The sequence below is a fragment of the Tribolium castaneum genome, chromosome 2 (assembly GCF_031307605.1).
Source record: "Tribolium castaneum strain GA2 chromosome 2, icTriCast1.1, whole genome shotgun sequence".
NCBI classification, from domain to species: Eukaryota; Metazoa; Arthropoda; class Insecta; order Coleoptera; family Tenebrionidae; genus Tribolium; species Tribolium castaneum.
Window position 1 is genome coordinate 1,830,002 of NC_087395.1, and position 16,664 is coordinate 1,846,665.

General features: G+C 31.3%; 1 protein-coding gene across 6 annotated transcripts in view; it reads right to left on the reverse strand.

Annotated features, from left to right (window-relative positions):
- pdm3 (pou domain motif 3) overlaps positions 1–16,664 on the reverse strand; it is a 236,691-nt gene that overhangs the window by 33,888 nt on the left and 186,139 nt on the right. For all 6 annotated transcript variants that reach the window (XM_064355109.1, XM_064355112.1, XM_064355111.1 and 3 more), the window contains one exon: positions 86–239. In XM_064355109.1, the coding sequence (XP_064211179.1) occupies positions 86–239 (154 nt within the window). The remainder of the gene's footprint in view (positions 1–85; positions 240–16,664) is intronic.

Sequence of the window (16,664 nt, forward strand, 5' to 3'; positions counted from 1 at the left end):
TTGTTATCGTTGGAAGCTCTTTTTCAAAAAAGATTTTTGTTCTCCGACTAATGGTTTCTAAAAATAAATGCTAACAAATACATACTTCCGTTAAGATGTGCCGCTGCGGAGACATTCGGTGGTATCTTCGCCTCGGGCCCCATGGGTTGCAACCCCTTGGTCCCCATGGTCAAATCCGTGTTACCCTCAACCCCCGACGCCTGTTCGGGCGAGCCGACGCTGCTTTCGCAGTCGCTCTCCTACAAAAAAAACCAACAAGGAACGGGTTAGTTCCGAATTCTTCTCAGTGCACAAAGTTTGGGGTCCGTCCGAACGAACCCAACCCGTAATATATTCGTCCGAGTATAATCTATTCTAGTATAATGATAATCAAGCAAGCAGGGAATAGTCGCCGTCCCCGGCATAATAAGGGTGGCTTGGGGGTGGGGGAGGGATCGGACAGCGGCCGGCGAGGCGAGAGCTCTTTGTGTAGTTAGTGTAATTAGTGCCCCTCTTGCCGCACCCCCCTCATGCCGAGTACCTTATTTAAATGCAAATGAGCTTCATTTCGCAATATTAATGTGCCCCATCCCCCGTCTGCGCCACCCTCGCTTAGAAGGGTTGAGAGCAAGCACATTCGGACAGAGCGTGCGAGCCTTCAATCACTACGATTTTTACCAAGGGGTGGACTTACTAACAAACGGGTGGCGAGGAACCACATGTGATTTTTCGAATTGCTAAAAAGCGGATTTTAAATTCACGGAGTAGGGTGTTAAAGGGAGGGGTGAACAAGAAGCGCCCGGTTTCACGTCTATAACTTACGGAGGGAATTAAAATACAAGCAACAACGATTTTGAAACACTTAAAAGGGCGCCCCTTTTTCATACTCTATCAAAATTTAAAGCACGAACGAGCGACAGTGAGTAACAAACAACAAAAAAAGTCAACAAACTCTTGTTCTGGTACCAAGGTTTGAAATTAATGCCAAACTAAAACCAATTAGTACATCGCATTATCTTTGCCTTCAGTTTAAAATTTGACAGCTGTCATTAAAATTTCCTATGAATTACATGCAAGAAAGAAGAAAACGGTGTAAATTAGGTAACTGATCAGACGTGAGTGATTTAGAAGTGATAATAAAATGAATGTGCAAGATGTTTGCTTGTATTTCCGTAAATTGTGTACATGAACGGGTCGCCAGGAGCCACAGTAATTGTACCTCAAGGACAACAATTGTCAAATTAGTTGCAACGTTTCGGCACTTTGAGGGAAAGTTAAAATATAAATTTGATAATGCGAACATAAATTTAACTAATTAATTAACACAAAGTTTTAATCATAATTTGTTTAGATCACCACCCCTTAAAAGCGTCATTAATTTAATTCGCAATTAAAGGCGTGATTAACTGATCACGTGACCAAAATCAACCAATTTGATTGGTCCATTCGTGTTGTTAATTTTAAAACGAATTAAATTTTAACAAAGCTTTCTATAAACCGGCCCTTAGACCCGCTTACATTTAAGCTGTAATTGCAATCAAATTTTAATTTGAGAGTAACTTGACATTTGTCAATGCATTTTAAATGGCAACTTAATTCTGAATTAAATCTTAATTTCGCTCCTCATTTTTCGACCATTTTTTTATTTTTCAACTTTTCCATGACAAAATTTCTCTCAAAAACAAACGAAATCAAGTAAATTAGGCAAAGTAAACATCACTTTCTGTTTATTTTATGCAATTTTGAGGCTAACTTCACAAACAAGCTAACTTGACTGAATGAGATAAAATGAGAATATTTCGATCAAATTTGGAAAATTTTGAGCCAGTTTTAACACAATTTTTCTAGGGAAGAAAATTACAATTTAACTCAGTTTAATTCTGATGATTCTTGGTTTGGTTTGAATACTTACAATTTTGCGAATATTTCCATTTCTGTACGAAAAACGCGCCAAACACACAAATAAAGCACAAAAAATGTGTAATCTTCGGCATAATTTAGTCATTTTTCGGTTTCTTTTAGTGACAACTCTTAACTTTAGCCCAGAAATGAATATGATTTTCGAGCAAATGTTGTAGTTCTTCGGTTTATTTTGATGAAATTTCGGTCAAAAATGACCTAAATCAAGAAACTTCAGTTTTTGCAAAGTAAATCATTCTAGACTTAAAAAATAATAAGATGTTACATCAATTTCAATCTAATTTGGTGATTTGTGATACAATTTTAAATAAATTGAAAAAAAAACTAAGTTGTTCTCTGAACAGAACTCGAAGAAAGTTACAATCACACATTTTAGTATAAGTTAGTAACTTTTCGGTCTCTTTTTAATGAAATTATTTGCAAAATAATTGCATTTGTGGCTGTAAACGTGGTCCAAAAAGCAAAAATAATATAATTGTTGATTTAGATTGATGATTTGTCATTCATTGCAAGAGAAATCTCGAGAAAAATAAAGATTTTAACTCGAAATGGTGCTTAAATACTCAAAAGAAGCAGAAACCAAAATATGTTACAAACCGTAAACAAAACATTCAGAGAAAAGGAAAAAGAATTGTTTTGTTCTATTAAATATAGTTCTTTCTCGCTCTCCTTCTCACAAATTGAGAATTGAACTTCAAACAATTTTTTATTATTTTTTTAACAATTTTTTAGCCGAAACTTTCATTTATAGGAAATTTTTCTGAAAAACTAGCTAAATCTAAGATTATTACTAAGAAATAATTTTCTGGTTGGAAAATAAGCTAATAAAATTATAGGCTATCGTTTATAGGCGCGACATTTTCATTTTGGGTGACTGTACACTTGACCATAACAAGCGGTGTTATTTATAATAAATACAGGACTGTTCAACTTTAGGTATACAACAATTTCTGAACATTGTCAAAAATGTTGTATAAAATACCTCTAATTTAAATAACCATGTTTACTGACAACACTTTTAGAGCCTTCGCAATTAGGGTATGGAAAATAGTTTTTGATAACTTAAAACTCAGTGAGTGGAAAAAAAGTGTTTTTTTTGGTCGTGTAATACTAAATTGATTTTCATATTTTACAGACTGAACCAAAAGTAACGCACAAAATTCACATAATGTTTTATAAAAAAACAGGACAATATTATTTTTTAAATGTTATATTTTGACATCTTCCTGACAATTATGACGTCATTCGTTTTTGAGTAATGATGTCAATTTTAATTTTCTTAAATGCGACCCGAGATTTTTGATTACCGTCTTAAATAGAACACATCGTTACCTTTCTGGTAAGTACATATAAAAAAATTGGAAAAATAAAATGAATTAATTAAAAAAGTTATTGAAAGATTTATATAAAGACTTTGTGTTGTGTCATTGGGTTCATGCTTCATTTTATAAAATGTGTTGGTTTTTTGATTAATTTTTGAGTTAAGGTTATTTTATTTTACATTTTATTTTATTTTTTTTTCCTTATTATCAAAAGACAAAGACGTGTAATATTTAAAACAGTAAACAAACATGTCGGTTGTCATTAAAAAATTTAAAATGACGTTACATCTTATGCAAGAAAGCATGACTACAAATGTATCTCTGATGTCAAAATGTACCATTTAAAAAAATAAAATCGGCCAGTTCGAGGATTTTTTTGAATAGTTACCATCAACAAAGATATTTTGTGCGATACTATTGGTTCAGTCTGTCTCTATATTGTGTTCCATTTGAAATTTTGAATAACATAAAACTTATAATTATTGTTTGCGAAAGCATGTCTCCCTTCTTTTGCACACACTTTCACGCGTGCTTTTAACTGTCAGTATTAACATGTAATTAATATCTAAATAAGGTAAAGACACATCATTTGTAAAAAAACATTTTCTGAATTGTATAATTACGATTCATTAAAATCCCTCGTTGTGCAAGTTTGTGGCATCATTCTTTGACAAGAACTAGTTGATTTCTTTCTTGAGTTAGTTGCTTGACTGTGGTAATTAGGTGACTTTGATGAGTTAATATCGAAAGGAAAACGAACTTAAAGAGTACATGATGCAAAGTATGAAAGAATAAATCAGTTATGAAGGCAACAACAAATTAAGAAAAATTTTTTGTGGACCTCTAAATTGTACATACTTACTTGTACATTTTTTCTCAATAAAGTTAAGTTACATTTTGGATAAGTACGACATCTAATTCCGCTGAATTGTCATTTATTAAAAAAAATAAAATTTTACAAGTCAGTTGTTAATTTTATCATTCATTACCTTCTAAAAGCGACATTTCAATGTTTATGACGTTTATGAGCGAGTGAGTAACAATTAATAAATATACAATAACTGTGCATTTTTATTGTTGTATCTCCAAACTCGGAGTAGATATTCCAACGCCTACTACGATTATCTGAAAATGACAAACTACAAGTGGCAAAGACTGGATTTTTTCAAATGAAATACCCTATAGTATTTTATTGCATCATTGAAAGGAATTTTGTATTAGCTTTTTGTCAAAATAACGGCTGTGGAGGATAATTTGTAAAATTTGTAAAATCGAGTTTGCCGTTGTAAAATTTAACATTCCCAAAATTTTACAAATTAGACTCCACAAACCTTATATCGACAAAAAGCTCATAAAAAATTCCATACAATGGTGCAATAAGATATAAGATGTTGGATTTGAAAAAATCGAGTTATTGCCATTTGTAATATGTCATTTTCAGAAAATAGTAGTAGGTGCTTGAATATCGACTCCAAGTTCGCTTTTATTACAAAAGATGCGCGAAAACTTAAGAAATGTAATGGAAAAAAACTGGTAAGTTATCTGTAATGGTTGTGAAGTTATAAATGTTTCTGTAGGTCTATGTACGACGCAATTTTCACACATACAGAGACATAATTCAAAAACTATGACAGATAAGTCTAACAACTCATGTGCGTTAAATCGGCAATTTTGTCACGATTTCAAAAATGTAATAAAAAATTAGGGTTCGTATTTAAAGTAACAGAACTCAGTTGAGTAAGTTATTTTGAAACACCCTGTATACAAATTAAATTATTTTTAAAACGCGCCTTTTTGTAAGCACTATCGTTAAAAAAAATCAAATTGAAAGCTTGCATAGAAAAAAGTTATAGAGCATGTACGCACCCCTAGGTCACCCTGTATACAGGGTGTCTGTTTTTCGATCTCCACCATGAGGATCTCAGTTATTATAAGAGATGTGAGGTCGGTTAATTTAGGGCAAAGCTGCGCATTTTTATGCTGACAATTAACAGAAAAAAATAATGTGTTATTTTTAGTTTTTGATTTATTGAGAAAAGTCAAAAATTTTTTATTTTTGTTTTTATTTTTTTAATGAAAATCAACTCGAAGAAAGTTACAATCACACATTTTAGTATAAGTAATTTTTTGGTCTCTTTTTAATGAAATTATTTGCAAAATAATTGCATTTGTGGCTGTAAACGTGGTCCAAAAAGCTAAAATAATATAATTGTGGATTTAGATTGATGATTTATCATTCATTGCAAGAGAAATCTCGAGAAAAATTTTAACTAAAGTTAAAGTAAACTTAAACTAATGTTAAAAGATTTTAACTCTAAATGGTGCTTAAATACTCAAAAAAAGCAGAAACCAAAATATGTTACAAAACCGTAAACAGAAAAACGGAAAAAGTATTGTTTTGTTCTATTAAATTTGGTTATTTCTCGTCAAAAATTTCTGATTTTTGTGTTTATTTTTTAAATGAAAATCAAATGAACTAGACGTTTTTAAGTTGGACATTCTTCGGGCACTTTTTTACAAGAAATCTAAAACTGTCATTGCCTGTTTCATGGCGTTCTTGATGTCAGAGTTACAACACGCAACTTGGATTTTTCTTATGGACGCCATCTTTGACATTTGTATTTATGAAAACTCTTTCTGTTCCTGATTACAATGATGTATCACATCATTGCATGGAAATTAAAATTAAATAAATTTTTTTTCCAAAGTGTAAAAATGTCAAAAATGTAATTAAACAAACTATATTTTGACAGTTCTATTAAATATGCGAGCAGAATTTTTAGAACTTTGTCTTGTTTTGTTTTGCGAAGAACAAAATTCTAGCTTATCATGTCGTTTAGTTTCTAAATAAGTATGCTCGGCGAAAATGTGAACCTTCTACATCCAAATTCAATTAAACCTCTAAAATCTAGTTTGTTTAAAAACAAAATTGTTGACGTTTTTTTCAAAGCACTCTTCACAAAAATGTTTTTTTATTCATTTTGATCAGCACGTGAGATTCGATCATATCATATGATACATTGTTGCAATCAGAAAGAAAAACACTTTTCAAAAATACAAGTATCAAATATGGCGTCCATAAGAAAAACCAAAATTGAGTATTGTAACTCAAACACCATGAACGCCTTTGAAAATATGACGACAAATTTAGATTCCTTGTAAAAAAGTGTCCTAGTTAAAAACGTCTAGTTCTTTTGGTTTCAGCTTGAAAAAATAAAAACGAAAATTACAAATTTCCGTTTTTTACCAATAATTCAAAAATTAAAATTGTCACAATAAATTTTCTTGTAGATAATTGTTCCGATAAAAATGCGCAATTTTGCCCTAATTTAACCGACCCCTATCTCTTATAATAACTGAGATCCCCATGATGGAGATCAAAAAACGGACACCCTGTATTGAAATTATTTAGAATTAATTGAATTATGTGGAAATGAATATACTAACGAAATTTTTTAGGGGCATTTGGTCAGAAGAAAAATTATGTATTAGAAATAGCTTTCGATCTCTACTACCACCTGTTTGTTTTTTTCTGAAAGAATCATAAAGCCCCAAATGTTTGTTTAAGCAGCGGCCACCTCTGATCCATTATTAAGGGTATCGTTATAAGTTCCCATTTATTTGTAGAACCTATTGTTAGCAGTCTTCCTCCCTTTTCTCGGTTGTTGTATTATGCAGGAATATATTTTGGCGTTCGTGCATTAGCATTATTTACGCGTCTGTTGATCTAGAGATTAGGCACATATAGGTAGTAGATATACGCTGACGGATAAAGATGATTGAGAATCACGTGATTGCAAATTGTACTCTGCTCCACCAAATGACGTCTAATTCTGTTCTAATTTAGCGCAGCGGACAGTTTAATCAATAGACTTATGTAGTGACACTCTGCAAGAAGCCGTCCGGCGGACCAACGACGACCTCGGTGCATAAATTGACAAAGTTCTGAAGTTGCACACAGCGACTGTATAATTCAATCTCGGCTAAATATTTTAGAACCAATCGAAACCGAATATCTGACGAACTAATTAATTCTGAGCTGCTAAATGTTTAATCATCCCTGGCAAGGTCCAGATTGTAAATTATACATGATTGGCAAGGATAACGCAATTGTAAATTACAGCTGGACAAATAGCGTCTAATTCTGTTCTAATTAAATACAACAGACAGAATAATCAATATGGGCTTAAAAGGGGGCCGTCGTAATGAGTAAACCTACGGACGCAAAACGCAGACAATGCGCTTGAAAAATCGCACATTCCCCAATAAAATTTTCTAAATTATTTGAATTAGATACAACAGCTTTTACGCGTCTTTTTTTTAGAACTGCGGTTCAATTGAGCAACCCTCGACGTCCGATAATAATTATCGTCGGCGCTGAAGCAGTCATCGGTTAAATGACGTCAAATGTACACAATTAATATGCACAATTGGACTAAACAACTATTTTAATATGTAATTTAAATCGTGGAAGCCTGGGCTAGATCCATTAACTTTTCCATCTGTTCAAGAAAGAAAAAACGACCTTGAAAACGATCACAAAGTAATTTTCTCACAACCCTTATTTTTTGAAAAAACAATAATTGGATACATTATAGTCAACTTTATTACTAGTGGTAATTCGTGAAACTAAAAAATTCTTTAAAAAGTTAGAAAATGTGATGTATTTATATTTGGGGTGTTTAAAAATAGAAAAGTATTCGTCTCTAGTGGTCAATTCACATTTATAATCAAATCTGCGATTTAGTTAGTTATTGAACATTTTTTGTAAATTTCTCCAATCGTTTTCGAAATCGTTTCCTCCATTCGAATTAAATTTTTATAATCAGAGACGAATATTTAGAGATTTTATCAAGAAATGTTTGAACCAATTAATTTAAACGTTACGATTGTTATGTTAGGCCATAGTATCCTGTTCTCATTATTAACATTAATTTTATCAAACTTCATCCAAACTTTGGATTCTATTTGTGAAAAGCCAGATTTGTCCTTTTTTTTTAACTTTACAAGGAAGCAACTCAAAGCTTTTTTCTCTAATTAAACTTAACAAATAATTGTAAGTAATTGTTATAGTTGTGACCTTCGAACGTCCTTAAGGGCAAGAATTCCTCTGTTTCGCATCTAAACGGTAAAAGGTCATTTGCTGTCACATATTTTATCTACTCTACGTGAACTGGCCAGGTGAGGGTCCTGTCAGTGGCGCGCAATATAATTAATAATTTATTTGTTATCCGTGAAAATTTTTGTAAAACAAGATTGGTAATTTTCTTTGTTTATTTTCATATCTTTCTTATGAATAAAGCTAGAAACTTCATTTTTTGCAAGAGATTTCCTAAGAAATGTGGATTCCAATGAATAAACACAAGTTTTAGTTTGAATACAAAAAAACTGAAAAAAATTGCGTTTTTCTTGTAACGTTTTATATCTGTGTAGTGAAACATTTGAGGTGATTTTTTTTATCTTAAAAGATAGACCTATACAACCTAGACCTATACAAGATTAAATGAAGCTAACAGCTTAAAAAAGAATTTGTATAATCATAATAAGTATAATCATTTCGATATCTTTAACTCTCAACAAGTTATTGCAATTTATTACGAAATGCACTTGATGGCAATGCCGCGTATCTCCCTTTGTACTCGTAGTGTTGCCCAATTTTCTCAGTTTTCTTTTCTCAAAACTAAAAGTTAGAAATAGAAATAGATTTATTAGGATCTAAAAACAGTGTGTCATAATACAAGTCAATAAAATAAGAAACGTTCAAACTGAAAAAAAAACAAACTCTTACAAGCCACTAAAATTACAGCGAAAATATTCGTCAAAGTCACAGACACAATTCACAATTAAAAAATCTTTTAGTTTTCTTTTAAAAACATATAAAGGTAGATTACAAAAACTAGTTGGCAATATATTATAAAATTTAGTGCAATCATATCTTGGTCCAGTTTGGTTCCGTTTTAGGATATTGAATTTTGGAATGAGCTTGTCACGAATACGAGTATTATAAGCATGGTTTTCAGAATAGTATCGAAAAGTTTGGGTATTTTGTTTCACATAAAGCAGACAGTGGTATATATATAATGATGGTAAAGTCAAAATTTTTTGAGTTCGAAAAGTAGATCTACAGTCTGCTCGATATTCTAAACCACTTATAATTCGAATTATTCGTCTCTGTAATGAGAACAGTCGATGCCGACAAGAAGAATGGCTCCAAATTAGAATACTATATGAAAGAACTGACTGAACAAGGGTAAAGTATGCAACTCTAACAGTTGATAGAGATATATTGTTCACTAACTGTCTAAATAAAAATGTTAATTTGCTTAGTTTCCTTGCAAGCGTGTTACCTTGATGGTCGCATAGTAACTTGTCATCTACAGTGATACCTAAAATATTAGTAGACCTTTTGAAACTTTCATCATTGTTCTGCAGTTTTATGTAAACAAATATCAACTGTTTTTGTTGTATTCAAGCCCAGTTGATTCGAAGAAAACCATTTGCTGGCCAACAATTTCGCTTGATCACTGTTTGCTGTAGCTGTGTCCAAGGTCTCACCACTGTTGAGTAGTGACGTATCATCCGCAAATAGTGTCACTTTGGTGTTCTTTAAAGTCATTAATGTATATTAAGAAAAGTAAAGGACCCAAGACAGATCCTTGAGGGACACCACACTCAACAGGAAGACTCTCAGACACAGTATTTTTAAAGTTGACACTTTGTTGTCAATCACTTAAATACGAAGATAATAATTTGCAACTATTTGGAAGAATATTATAGTAGAACATCTTGCGAACTAATATGGTATGAGAAACACAATCAAATGCCTTACTTAAATCAAGGAATGTGGCTTTTGCAAACTTTGCATTTTCAAAACAATCATGAATCTCGTTCGTAAAGTCCGTAATGGCATCAACTGTGTTTCTTTGTATTCTGAAACCAAACTGATGTGGACACAACAAATTGTTATCTTCAAAGTGCCGTGTCAATTGCTGGACTAAGACTTTTTCTAGTATTTTTGAAAATATTGGTGTTAACGAAATGGGTCTAAAATTGCTAATATCATTTTTGTCAGATTTTTTATGAACAGGTTGAAGGAACAGGAACAAGTTGTGTATTTACGTTAAAAACTATATTCATTGAGCAATATTTTATAAAAAAAACGAAGTTTCTAGCTCTTTCGACAAGGAAGATATGACGATGTAAATGAAATATTTGACCAATTTTAAGTTTTTCAAGAATTTGTACAAAAACGTCTTTCTATGATGAAGGCAACTCCAAATCAAGAAACTAAATTCGGATTCAAGTTTATCAGAAAAATTTGCATAAGAATAATTGTTTAGTAAACGAGTCCGTTTTTAAGGTAAGTTCTTCCCAGCCATAACCCACAAAAATGAATGTACGACACCGAATTGAAGCGAACGCGTAATAGAGGGTTCGTTGATATCATAGGCCAGTACCGCAAGTTCGTTGTAAGATTTTTGCCAGTTAACGATTGACAATTTCAAGTTAAAACAAAAACAGTTTTATGCCAGAGTCCACTACAGGTGCAAAAGTAATTCATTTTCTCTATAACACACAATGTTGATGGGAAATAATGTTCAAAGTTGTTCAAAGTACAAAGTGTCTTTTTTTTTCAGTTTTCAGGATTTTTTTCTGAATTGAATAAAGCACGTACAACATTTTAAAACACTTTTGCACCTACAGCCCGAGTAGAAGAACGTATCCTGTAAATAACTTTCAAAAACGTTACTCAAAGCGGCTGAAAAACACCGAAAAAAATGGCTAAAATTCGACGCTTTTTAGCGTGGGTATTCTCCCTCTTTACTTCTACCTACTTAAGTAGGTGAATACAAAAAAAATGAAAATACTAATGAAGAAAAAGGTAAGGCAGTGATGAAGTTACAGTTATGATCCCTCATGGTGGTATTCTCTAACTATCTCTGTTATACTGTTACGTTTATAGAATGTTAGCAACAGTGCTCTGTTATGACACCGCCTAACAGAGCTGTCTAATTTGCGATTCTCTGCAACTCTCTGTTAAAATAAGGGTAACAGTGTTCCTACTTACTCGAAAATGTAATTTTAGAGATAATAATAACTTTATTGACGCTAAGAAGCATTTACAATAACATAAGTAACGCAAAAAAAAACAATAATTACACTTTCATATTCATAACACAATCTGCTCTAAATCTGTACAAGGAGGAACCAAAAAAATCTATTTTGCTGGCATATTTATTTGCTTCCAAGAATAAACTATTAAGTGGTGAATTATAGGAATAATTGTGTTTATTCTTGTAAACAAAAAATAATTCCGGACATCTAACGTTTACCAATGGTGCATTAAAATTAATTTTACATAATATGTCTGGTAAATCTAATTGGCTGTTAACCAATTTAAACATAAAACAAAGTTTATGTAGCGTACGCCTTTTTTCTAGGGGTATAATAGATAGATAGGATGACACATCATCTAAGCTATTCAAAATAACATTATTAGTAGACAGTTTGTATTTAGCATATTTTAGAAAACTAGTCTGCACAGCCTCTAATTGATCTGTATAAGTAACATATATAGGCGACCAAACGATGCAGCTATATTCAAGAATAGAACGGACCATAGAGTTATAGAGTATTGTGACTGACCTAATATTGCGAAAATCAGCCGTCCATCTTTTTATACACCCCAACATTTTTCTGCTTTTAGATAGGATGTAATCATAATGATATGTAAATAAAAGTTTTGTATCCAAAAATACTCCAAGATCTTTTATAAAATTAATTTCTTTTAATTCGATTGAATTTAGCTTATATGAGTGTCTATTGGGATGTATTTTACGGCTAAAGCACATTGTCTTACATTTATCGGTGTTAAACTCCATGCCATTGCTTTTACACCAACCTTCAAGAGCTTTGATATCTTCTTGTAAGATCTTTATATCTTTATAAGATTTTATTACCCTATACATCTTTAGATCGTCAGCATACAGTAGGTACTTAGATTTTATAACACTGCCAACATCGTTAATAAATATGTTAAAAAGTAAAGGGCCAAGTATGGAGCCCTGAGGCACACCAGAGGTTACTTTAATGACAAAAGATTTAAAGCCTTTTATTGAAACAGTTTGCGTTCGATGAGTAAGATAGTTTCTGATCCAAAATAAAAATGGATCGCTTATACCATATAAATTTAACTTATGTAATAATGCAGAGTGGCTAACCGAATCAAACGCTTTCTTGAAGTCGGTGTAGACGCAATGCACCTCAAACCCGGACTCGAAAGCGTCTAATATGTCATTAACAAACACAAAAAGATTAGACTGAGTAGATCTGCCAGTGAAGAATCCATGCTGCGATGGGCTAATAACATTTTTAAATAGATAAAACAACTGACTGGATACAATGCTCTCAAATAACTTGGCGGGGACAGATAGTAAACTGATAGGTCTATAGTTCTCTATCTCGTGCTTAAGACCCGACTTAAAAACAGGAGTTATATTAGACATTTTCCATAAATTTGGAAAAATACCAGATACAAGTGAATTACGAAAAATGTGAGTCAAAGGCTCTGCAAGGGAGTCAGCACATTTTCTGTAGAACAGAGGAGGGAGCTCATCAGGTCCTGCTCCTTTCCTGTTGTTTAGACTGCAAAGTTCTTTATGTACAGTGTTTTCAGATATAAAAATATTATTTATATCTACACTGTCTTTAGTAATATTGAAGTAATTTGTACCAGTAAGTGAAACTTGGCAGTCTTTGTATATTGAGGCAAAATAAATCGCAAATGTATTAGAAATATTGCTAACACCCATGATAGACTGACCTCTGAAAAACATTATATTAGGGAGATCATTACTACTTTTTAAGTGATTTATAAATTTCCAAAAATGCTTTGGATCAGAAGTTATTTGATCTTCTGTCTGTCCAATATAACTGTTGTAGCAACTGTTTATTTCATCTTTACACTGTTTCCTAACCTTTGCAAATGTAGCGTAGATATTAGGATCATTACTCAGTTTATACTCATGAGGATAATGGAAGTCGATTTTGACGTATGGTTTACTACTTGATCTAAATATTGTATTCGAAAATGTCAAGAAATTTTCTTAAAATTATCATTTTGATCTTGGTATCGCAAAAAGTTCCACTAAAGTGTTAAAAAAAATGAATGCAGAAGGCGAGTGCAGATCAAGACAAAGAATATCCTTGTTTATTGAAAAAAAATCACATTTTTTGTTTTGAGACAATTTCTGTGGGATCTCGTGTCGGATTAGGTAATCAAATTGAAATCAAATTATTTTATTCTGTGCTGAACAAAACTTATACACAAAATAAAATGGAGAAACAGAATTTTCAAGAAATGAAATAACTATTGAAAGACAAAAAAATGTTATTTTAAATAAATAACACAAATTTAAAAATTTGTTTTATTTTCACGAAATACTGTTTCCAAAATAAAGAGTACACAGTGTTAATTTTTTATTTATACAAATTTTGGTTCCTGACGAATTTTAGGGTTGCCAAAGATTACCTTTGCAACACTATGGATAATTATACCAGTTGATTTTTTTCTAAGATCGATCTTATCCCCTTTCTTCGTTTTCTATTACTTCAAAAACCAAAGGTCGAATTGTTTGCATGTTTCTAAGCTTCTAGTGTTATCCGCTTATCACATTTTTAATACAATTTTTATTAATTTGGTATTGTTACTGTAGAATTGTAGTATTGTTGCTAACAGAGGGTAACAGAGTTTACAGAATACAACTTTTAATAACAGCTGTAATTTTTACAGTAATAGAGCAATAACATAGTAACAGAAGTTAGAGAATAGGACCATAATTCTGTTCTATCTATTTTATGTCTTATCTTAACTTATCACCAGTTTTGAAAACTACCCAGTCAGAAAAATAAAAACGATTTTTTATTTTTGGGTTGAATTATACTCTTGAAGCGTAATTTTTGTGAAACGTGGATTTTTACATAATACGATGCACAAAGTTAAAAATGAATTTTTAATTTAAACTGACTTCAGTCTTCACTCGTAATCTCAATAAAAATGATCAATTTAACCAGGATAAATCAAGAAAAGAAGCACTTTTATATGTATCAGTATTTATTTGTTTAGTAATATCAATTTATTACTCAATATGATTAATTTTAACGCAAGTAACTAATTTTCTAGTTTTTTTAAAAATTCAAATTAATTTTACAAAACGTTCATCATGCAGCAAAACAGAAAATGCAGTGAGTTCTAATTATAAACTGCAGTAATTGGCCTAGGGTTGCTGTTTGAAGGTTTTGACCATGGGGACTGATGGTTAAGAAATATTTAATTGGAGCGCAATCAAATTTCAAATAGTTTCCCTTTAGAACATTCACATACTGTGAAGGAAGAGGTATACAGAAATAAAGAGTGACTTACTGAATGTCTATAAGAAATAAGAAAATTGACAAAAATCGATGTGGATACAGACAGAAATAATTCTATAAACAATAATACGACAGCTTTCTCTTGTCAAAATACAAAAAAAAAGAAATCAAAGGATGAATGTTGAAAAATGGAATTTGTAGAGTTGGAAAATTACTGGGGAAGGACCATAAATGAAACCAAAAGAGAGTTATGCAATGTTTTGTCTTATTACATAAGACATCATCAGACAAACAATCTTATAAGTAATATTAAACACAATAAAATTTTACAGATGACATAATTAAAATGTAAACAAGAATGTGGCATCGACAGGCAGCAACAAAGAAGTTCTTTGTTTTACTTGCAGTAAATTTCCAACTCTGCAAATTTCAACTTTTAGAGGATGGTAAACTTGTGAGATTATCAGTTAAAGAATGGATCCATTAACCTAATAAATAATAATTATTATTGTTTTCACTCAACAGATTCATTTGTCCTTCAACTTTAAGAAGATATAAACAAATAACAACAAAGTGCCTAGGTCGTACAATACAGACAAAATCAACAAATACAGAAAAGAGTCAGAAACAAACACACCCAGAAAACAAAAACAGTACCAGAACATTTAAAGAATACCAACATAAAAAAACAGAAAACATCTCAAGGTCTTCTGTTATTGCTTATTAGTCATTAGACTAATAAGACATTAATTTTTACACAGAATAAGAGAAAAAGTAAAAAACAAAAGAAAACATGGTAAAAGAACAAATGATTTATACAATACAAAGCATGGACAATTTTCCACGAAAAAAACTGTACATCAAATACAAAATAACGACAATAATATTGTGTATAGCAATATAAAAAAAACAATATTTAGTGTAATATAATTAACAAATTGACAAATGGCCCCAAAAGCAAAAAATATCTTCGAAATCTCAGCGGCAGAATCCTAAAAATAATTCTGAACAAAGGGAAAAAACGCAAAAGACAACAAGAAAAGAAAGATTGAAAAACAGTAGAAGACACTGGAAAAGCATTACAATTTTAGATTACAGAATAAACACTCAGCAGAAAGTCAACACATAAACGAGAAAAATATCAGATATTTCAAAAAAGACTAGAAATTATAAAGAAATAAGGAAAACAAGAACAAATTATAAGCCAATATTCAGCTCCACTTAAACACAAAAAAAAATGATAACAATTGACCTCCAAGGGACCGTTTGTTAAAGTTAATACAAATGAATGATTTTGTTTACAAGAGGATGATGTACGAAGTGAGTCCGCTAAAAGTATTTTACAATATCTTAATACGTAATAGTCCGAATTCAGTGTTTACTATTAAATATACAGCATTATTCTTAAATAAACCCACAAACTTTTACCTATGGTAGTATTAAATGAGTACATGCTGGGAAAAATAGTAAAAAAATTCTTAGAATCACCATTTTCAAAATAAAAATATTTAAATTTACGTTGAGGATCAAGCGTACGCCACTGATATACTCCAAGTAGCATTAGTACAGTTAGTAGAAAGCATGATATTCATTTGATCACAATGTACTTGATCATTGTAATAATGATCACTGTGTATTACCGATATTCATAAAGAAAACGAGCACATTTTATTATAATACAACTAATTTAAACTCATGGGCGCCGTAAGTGGCACGGATTAAGGGAATTTTTACCCCTACGAAATAAAAGCGTAAATGTGCTGGAGATCCTCTATCCTTATCCTTGGAAAGCTGTGATGAAGTTGTGTCTGTCTATTTAAGGATCACCCCTGTATAATACTTGTCTAATATGTATGTAAATTTTTTCAAAATTTTCCCACGCATTCTTATAGTTAAAACTAATTAGGTAATTAATATAAAAATAAAATTATGAAAATATTAATTACTTTGTGCTATTCTAAAACAACGATGCTTAAATAATGTTTTTGAGCAAAAAATTCTCAATAAAATTATTGTTCACGCCAAAATTACGTTTATTTGAATTTTTAATTTTGTTCAAATTAATTCTTTTTT